General features: G+C 39.7%; 1 protein-coding gene across 1 annotated transcript in view; it reads left to right on the top strand.

The window, feature by feature from the left end:
- Positions 1-551: 551 nt before the first annotated feature.
- The window catches only part of LOC103131004 (heat shock 70 kDa protein 12A-like), a 44,421-nt gene continuing 35,902 nt past the window's right edge, over positions 552-9,070 (top strand). The window contains exons 1-3 of the mRNA XM_007542541.2: positions 552-681; positions 2,850-3,197; positions 4,924-5,259. Coding sequence (XP_007542603.1) covers positions 606-681; positions 2,850-3,197; positions 4,924-5,259 — 760 coding nt within the window. The 5' untranslated portion in view covers positions 552-605. The remainder of the gene's footprint in view (positions 682-2,849; positions 3,198-4,923; positions 5,260-9,070) is intronic.

Genomic DNA, 9,070 nt, shown 5'->3' with positions numbered 1-9,070 from the left:
CAATGTCATTGCAAATGCTTTTCTTATATATTCATACTCTAATAAAAATATGTCAAGAAACAAACTAATATACAGTGTTTCTTAATAGGAGAAAACATCCAGCAAAGCCAAAATTAAGTGCCTTTAAATGATATTTGCGGTGAGTTGGAGCTGTACATTGTAAGTAAACTAAATTGTTTTGAGCATGAAGGACAGAAAGAGAATTTAAAAAGCACTGGGACACGAGAAGAGCCACAGTCACTGGACAGCAGTTTCTTTGTGAAAAACCTTTCAGCAAAGACTAATTATATGATAAAAAAGACTGAAGCTTTCAAACTCCTCATAAGTCACTTTCTATATGGATATAATATGCATGTTCAAATCTGAAGAAACATTATTTGATATTTAAATGTTTTTACATTTCATCACATAAGTGTAGAGTAGAAACCTCCATTTGAATATCTTTAAGTGCTTAACTGACAGAGGAGCAGCAAAGTGATTGGGAACTAAACTGTCAGCCTGAAAGCTGCCTAGCTGGTTTATGCTCATTCTAGCAGCCGCTCCCTTCACAACAGTCACAGCGACTAAGATTAAACGTCTCTGTGAAGTTGTTACTTGAAAAAGTTATGTTCTTCATAACAAGAGAAAAGTTTAGTGGCTGGATTTTCAAGAATTTAATGATCCTTCTGATTTTCCTACAAGGTAAGAAATGATTCTCTTAAAGGTCAATATGTTGGGATAATTTTTAACTTTTTCTATTTAACAACCTATAACAGATTGATCATTTTGTATCTGGCAGCTGATGTTGAAGAACACAATACATTTATCACACTGTATTCTTATGCTTTGCACTAACAAGTCATGAAAATGTTAAACTTTGTTGTTCAACTATGCTATTTATGAATAAAACAACAGTATTAGCCAGCATGGAAACAATTTTATATCTTTTGAAGCTTAACAATAATAAAATATAAATTCATTAAATGCATGACTAAAAAAGACAGTGTTGCATCATGATGATTTTAGATAGTAATAATTTAACCCTAAAAACTATTTTTGGGAAAATGCATTAACTAAGTAAAAGGTATTTAAAAATAATTCAATCATGCAGCCCTTCAAATAAGTATCATTACTCCATGATGGTCTGCAACAGGTTTTATGCCATTTTGTCCTCCCTGGGCTGCAACCTTATCGTGGTGGAGGGGTTTGAGTGTCCCAATGATCCTAGGAGCTATGCTGTCTGGGGCTTTATGCCCCTGGTAGGGTCACCCAAGGCAGACAGGTCCTAGGTGAGGAACCAGACAAAGCGCAGCCTGAAGACCCCTATGATGAATACAAACTTTGGACTTGGTGTTCCCTTGCCCGGACGCGGGTCACCGGGATCCCCCTCTGGAGCCAGGCCTGGAGGTGGGGCACGATGGCGAGCGCCTGGTGGCTGGGCTTTTACCCACGAAGGCCGGCCGGGCTCAGCCCGAAGAGAAGACGTGGGTCCCCCTTCCAATGGGCTCACCACCTGTCGGAGGGGCCAAAGGGGTCGGGTGCATTGTGCTACGGGCGACAGCCGAAGGAGGGGACCCTGGCGGTCTGATCCCCGGCTTCAGAAGCTGGCTCTTGGGACGTGGAACGTCACCTCTCTGGTGGGGAAGGAACTGGAGCTAGTGTGCGAGGCTAAGAGGTTCCGGCTAGAAATAGTCGGCCTCACCTCGACGCATGGCTCTGGTTCTGGAACCAGTCTCCTTGAGAGGGGCTGGACGTACTTCCACTCTGGAGTTGCCCACGGTGAGAGGCGCCGGGCAGGAGTGGGCATACTTGTTCTTATCAAAGAGGTCAAAAGGTTAAACTCACACACAGTCATGACCCCCTGTGAATGCCTGCTCAGTCCACAGAGAGGCTAGCTGTGTTTTAAATTATAGAGAACTACAAGCCAAGTTATTTTAATTCAACTTATTGTAATATGTTTCAATAGAAATATCCTCCATAAGAGATTACGCTAATTGAACCATGGATATAATTTGGAGTGGATTTTCTTATTTAAACAGAATTAAATTGATCTAATATGAAACATATGGTTAAGTTTTACAGCTAGCATATTTTAAATGTATTTTCTTAACATTTGCTAAACTAAGTTTTAATTTTTGGCAATATATTACAATATAATAAGATTCTTGTATAATTAAACAATATTAAATGGGTCATTTTGTAATGTAGATCGGGGAAATTGGCACATGTTCACTGTTGATAGACCTTGCTAAAAGAATGTCACAAACATTAGCAATTAGGTGGATTGGCAGAGAGAAGCTGGTGTGGCTTCAGCTATAAAACATCCTCTACACCACCTTTCTAAGCAAAACATTGACAGGTATCATTCCTATATACACTGCTCAAAGAAATAAAGGGAACACTCAAATAACACATCCTAGATCTGAATGAATGAAATATTGTCATTGAATACTTTGTTCTGTACAAAGTTGAATGTGCTGACAACAAAATCACACAAAAATCATTAATGGAAATCAAATTTAGTAAAGTATTCAATGAGAATATTTCATTCATTCAGATCTAGGATGTGTTATTTGAGTGTTCCCTTTATTTTTTTGAGCAGTGTATAAACACCTCAAGGTGCATCATCTGAGGCCATAAGTAAAACTTTCACTTAAGTGATATTTGGAGAGCATTAAAACCAATAAATATAAATATAATCTGTTTCTCTTTACATCCCACAAAATGCCATCCCATCTCATCCATGCACAATATTACAAATATAAAAACTAATTAAATCTAAGAGTTTAATACTGAGATAAAGATTCGCTTGACTATGTATCTAATGCTTTCACATACTTGTTAACTGTCTGATTTTTCTTTCCTTTAAGCCTCCCTGTATTCCTTTGCAATGGGACAAAATGTTTTTGAGGTAGCAGAATCAGTTGTGCTGCCATGCAAGTACTCAGGTAATTTGCCAGAGCGAAACCGTTCAGTGATCTGGAGACGCTATGATCTCAAACCACAAACAGTCCATCTGCGGAGAGAAGAAGATGATCTTCGAGAACAAAATCAACGTTTCAGTGGACGAACATCAATGAAATCTGATGCTTTAGATTCTCTTGACTTCAGCCTCACCCTGAGAAAACCTCACCTCTCTGACAGTGGAACCTACACCTGCATCCTCAGTAATGACAGAAAAGAGATCAGAGTGACAGATGTTCAACTGCAGGTCAAAGGTCAGTAACTAATTTTAATTTAATTCCTATTGATTTTTTATTGATTTTTTTTTAGGGGGGGGATAAGGTGGGGTTTGGCTCAGGCAGCCTTTATTTGAGAGTAGACAGGAAAGTGGATAATGAAAGACGGGGAACACATGCGGCAAAAGTCATCAGGCCAGGAATCGAACCTGCAATTTCCACATCTAGGAATAAGACCTCCTTATGTGAGTTGTGCTCTCTCAGCAAACTAGATGGGCTGCAGACAAATAAGAAAAATGCTTAAAGGGGCCATTTGAAGGCTTGGGCTCAGTCTGAGTTTTTAATTTAACCCAATCACTAATTATTGGCTGTGACATATGTAATGCGCAAGTTTGATGCTCTGAAGCTTAACAGAAATTTCCTGCACTGTAAACAACCAGGTGAGAAGCTCAGTCATCCGGGAGGGAGTTAGAGTAGAGCCACTGCTCCTTCACGTCAAGAGGAGCCAGTTGTCAGGCATCAAGTCAGGATGCCTCCCTGATGAGGTGTTCTGGGCAAGTCCTACCAGGAGGAGGCCCAAAGGAAGACCCAGGACACGCTGGCGGGACTATGTCCTGGGAACGCCTTGGGGTTCCCCCGGAGGAGCTGGAAGAAGTGGCTGGGGAAAGGGAAGTCTGGGCCTCTTTACATAGGCTGCTACCCCCATGACATGACTCCGAATAAGTGGAAGAGAATGGATGGATGGATGGATGGATGGATGGATGGATGGATGGATGGATGGATGGATGGAAACAACCATCCTCACCTGTAAAGAGAGAAAAGCCAATTCGAGCGAGGTGGTTGTTCATGTTAATTCAACATTTGGAAGCGTGGCCAACATGGACTGAATGCTTTTGTTCACTTTCTCCACTGGAATTTCTAAAACTACAGGGAGACTACAGTTCTAAAGCATCACAGAAAAATTTATGTCATCATTCAGAATTTATTCTGTTCACTGATTATCCTAGTTGAAATTGTTCTGGAGGAATCCAAGTAAATGGGAGAAAGCCAAGTACAATGCTCTGTCAGGTCAGCATATGCTATCAGATCGTCATACGCTTAGCACAAACTCACGGCTATATCTGTCAGACACGTCATTACCACATGATTTTATTTAATCAACAACATAGAATCATGACGTAGATCATCATACCCTTTATTAACAGTTGTATGGCATCCTGACTTGGTGGTTAAGTAGGTAAATGAGTTTTACACAGGCGTGTTGTAGTTGACTGCAGCTGCAGTCAGACCTTGCTTTAAATACACTTTGAAACCATGACAACGCATGTATATCTATATAGTTATCATGGAAAACAATTTAATGACTTATTTTCGTCATAACTTATTGTGCATGATGAACTGACAACTAACTCCTCTGATGGTTGGACTTCTTAATGCGCAGGTATGGTACTGACTGTATATATATGCTATTCTTACAGCGTGTGGTAATTTGATAGAACAATAGCCAATACAAATATTGTGAAAAGGACTGTAGACATCCTGAAGATCATTCTTTAGTAAAAGTCAAGTAATGGTCAGCTTCATATTCTTTTATATTCCTGTTGCACTCAACCAACCCAAGCTTTCAAATTGCCAGATACTCTGACAGTGTTTTGTAAAGGCCACTTTGAAGAAGGATTCAAGCATTGGTAATACTTGCCAAATCCCTTGCAACTAGCAGTATGAAGTATAGACGTGTAAAATTTACCCCATTTTGTCTCCTCAGTTCAACAGGTTGAGGTAACGGTGCAGGAGGGAGTGGAGTCTGCAGTTCTGCCCTGTAAAACAACAGCTTACATTGAGGAGGACGACACTGTGGAGTGGACCCGCTCTGAACCAGAATTCATGATTGTCTATGTGTATCAGAATGGCAGCAACAAAGCTAAAGAACAAGACAAGTTTTACTGTGAACGTACAAGAATGAATAAAGAGCAAGTAAAAAGTGGAGACCTCAGTCTGAGCATCAAATACCCCACAGAGAGAGATGTTGGAGTCTACATATGCACCATCTACAGGAAAAGTGACGTCGTCAGACAGAAAGTTATTCTTCATTTTGTCAAAGGTCAGTGGTGCAGATTTACATGAAACTTATCTTTGTAAGCTGGGAAACATTTCTGATGCAATCTACAGTTTTGAATGACTGAAGAGCAACCTGCACAACATTTTGGTTTTTAAAGCACTTTATTAATAAATGATGAGGATGATTAGGTAGGTTGCTGGAGAGAATATTTTTATGAGCTTACAGTGGATTCAGTGTTTTTTTTATATATTCTAGTATTTTGTTTAATAGAATTTATCCAATCTTTTCAACATTTATTGTTTGTGTATATCTTGTGAAGACAAATAAACACATTTCTTACTGTATTCTTATTAAACAAAGATTAAATCGAGTCTTCTCTATTATACAAAAGCTCAGGGGCGCGGTAAAGGGGTGAAAAGTGATGACGATTCTAGGGGCCCTGACCAGCAGGGGGCCCTCCACAATTTAATTATTTATATTTTGTTTATAGACATAAAATAAAAAAAATTGGGGCCCTGTCAAATACAAAATTAATCATATTGTATTTTTAGATTTTTAGCAGTAAAAATTTAATGTTACCCCTCCCAGATCAAAAAACATACATTTTTCCCTGAACCCCCCTGGATCTGCATGAAATGGTTTGTTCCTGCTTGGGGCTTCACAGTGACGTATGCAGCTACAGTCGGTAGAAGCTGCAACTGAATACAGCAGCGACTGAAGCCGTTATTATGCTAAGAAAAGTTATAAAATCAGTTTTTCAAAAACAAAGTAGAGAGAGGGAGAGAGAGAAAAAGGCAAGTGTTAATTTATAACCCAGTTTTTCTCCAAGAGAGGTGGGTAGACTGTGAAATTATCAACCATTTAGCATAATTAGCTTAGCTACAGACTACTGTACTACTGTACTAATTCACAGTGCTAAGACCCTCCATTTCACTAACATTTAATGAATTAAGGAAAAAAAATACCAACATATTCATATATTTAAATTGTTCTCTGTGCCTTTTACCACTGAACAACAGATGAGTCAATCAGCAGCAGCTCTAACCCACATCCCTCCTGACCCGTCATCTCCTGAGTGAAATTAAAGCTGCAGTATGTCACTTTTATATAAATATTTTTTTCACATATTTTTTAAAACTGTCATTATGTTGTGACAGTATGGTATGAGAGGTAATCTGTGAAAAATCTATTTCCTCTGCCTTCTCCCAGTGCTAGAAACAACCAGTCAGTGGCAGGAGAGTTTTAGTGCCGTCAATCATAATCTCATGTGGTGCTGCTCATCCTTCCTCCCCCTCGATTTGTGCCGTGCTGCAGCTAGCATAGCACAGAACTGTGCAGATTCAAACTGTGAATGCTCAGTTTAGTTAGCATAGCTACCAATGATGGCAGATAAACGGATTCTTGTAATGATAAGTTGTTTCTCCACCATTAGCACATTTAGCAGTGAGTGAAAGAGACTAATTGACAGCGCTAAGACCCTCCTCCTGGTTCTGATTGGTTGTTTTGTTCAGAACGATGCATTACTTTAACCAGTAATAGTAATTCTGGAAGCAGATGGAGGAGATTGATTGTTTTCACAGATTATCTGTCTCATAACAAACTGCTACGACATGGTGACAGCTTTAACAATATGGAGAAAACATATTTTTTATTAAAGTTACATACTGCAGCTTGAATAAAATGCAGCTACTAGCATTTTTGAGAAGTCTGGATTGCTTTATGTGAAGTTACACATTGCTTTTGACTGTTGCTCAAGGGGAGAGACATTTCAGTATCTAAAACTAATAGAAAACAATTAAGCAACCTACTTGCATACTGGATGTGGACAGTTGGATGTAAAATTCATGAACAGTAAATATTGTGCTAATTATCAGTATTGAACCAAAGAAAGCAAGGCAGATGCAAGCCTTTAAAATTGTGACGCTTTTTATGGGTCAGACAGACTGAAAAAAATGTAACAGCAGCTGCGCGGGGGGCCTAATCAAATGTTTTGTCAGGGGGCCCAAGATTTCTGGCAGCGCCCCTGCAAAAGCTTATAGAAGCAGTTATAGCTACAGTAACTCTCTGGGTGCGTTCACTCTGCAGCCTGAAGTTACTCAATTCCAATTTTTTGGCAATTCCAATTTTTTTGCCAGGGCCGTTCATACTGCCTGTATTTGAAGTTGTTGTCTGGCCGGAGCAGCATATTAACAACTTCATCCTCATATTGTCCGTCATGGTTGTTGTTTTTCTTCCCGCTTGTGTGTATCAGGACACAGAATAGTGAGATTTGTTGAGAATCAGTTACGTTCAGTTCAGATGAATGCGACCTGAACGTTAGGTCACATTTGAATCGGATATGGGTCACATTCGAAAAAGAATCCGACCTGTGCTGTTCACACTGCAATGAAAAGATCGGATACAGGTCGCATTACATCAAAAAAATCGGAATTGGGTCACTTCAGGCTGCAGTGTGAACGCACCCTCTGTTGTGTTCTGCTTGAATAGATGTGGAAGGAATTTGTAGAACTCCAATAAGAACCCATTATAGCATTTCACTACCTAGACTTTGACTAGAGTGATAGAACACCATGATTCTTTGACAACTATTTAGTGGTTAATTTGCTGCTACACCATGATTGGGATTATTGTTATATTGATCACCCAGAAGAGTTATATGGCCTGTTCTATTACATCATGAAGTGTTGCCATTCGATTAGAAATGAGATGTTCTTATTTGAATATGCCAAGAGACATTTTTTGTATTTTTACTTGCATATACATTTGAAATCAACCCCTTCCCAGTCCGTGAATGCACCCCTACCTCCACCCCTCACACCATCCCCTCTCCCCCCCTTCCCAGAGGTAGATAGAAATGCCTTTCTTACTCTGGGACTTTGCATTGAATTACAATAATTTTTAATTCATATTATAGCCTAACCCTGATCCTTACTCTAAACGTAACCATTACCAGTACATGCTTCACCATAACCTGAATGCAACTGACGTTAAGAGAAGATGAATTATAAATATTCCTTGTCCATTTGGGTGCTAATGCCGTCGGTGGATTTCACACCGTTTCCTGTCTTTTACGCGCTAAATCCTCTCATATACCTGGATTCAAAAAATGCTGTGCGCAAAGAATTGAGATCACACAGAGATAACAGCGTCCCAAGAATCAGCATTTATTCAAGACAGATGCATACTATCACCACAAAAGCACATCAGAAAACTCAAAACACAAACAACACATGAATTTACCTGAGAAAAGGAAAATGACAAAAGATGGAAACGACAAACAAAAAGCAAAGACGTCTTTGGAGAAATTGCAAAGAGCAAATCTGATTTGTTACTCCTGTGTACAAATTTTTATAGTAAAGGCGTATTCTTGTCTTTAATTTATTCAAATAAGCCATATCTTTGCTCATCCAACCAGGATCTGTCTTTGACCCTCTTTAAAGTTAGAAACTCCCTGCAATTTGTTTTCAAGATCAAACATCAGTTGTCAGGTTTTTCTAAACAAATGGAAGCAGAGCTTCTCCTCTACTGGCCTGAACTCATGCTGTTTTATGGCTTTTCACAGATCTGTGTGAAGCAGGAACTTCTGATTGTTTCCCACACAGACAAAGGGCAGATCAAAAGATCTTAGCAGACAATCTGCTGTAACTACAGGTAGCATAAAGGTCATCCATCCATTTTCTGAACACCCTTGTCCCTCAGTGGGGTCGGGAGGGGTGCTGGTGCCTATCTCCAGCTAACGTTCCGGGCGAGAGGCGGGGTACATCCTGGACAAGTCGCCAGTCTGTCGCAGGGCAACACAGACACACAACCATGCGCACACACACACACACCTAGGGGCAATTTAGACAGACCA

The sequence above is a fragment of the Poecilia formosa genome, unplaced genomic scaffold (genome assembly GCF_000485575.1).
Source record: "Poecilia formosa unplaced genomic scaffold, Poecilia_formosa-5.1.2 Scaffold707, whole genome shotgun sequence".
Taxonomy (NCBI): domain Eukaryota; kingdom Metazoa; phylum Chordata; class Actinopteri; order Cyprinodontiformes; family Poeciliidae; genus Poecilia; species Poecilia formosa.
Note: the sequence above shows the minus strand (reverse complement) of the source record. Positions and strands in the feature narration are given on the sequence as shown.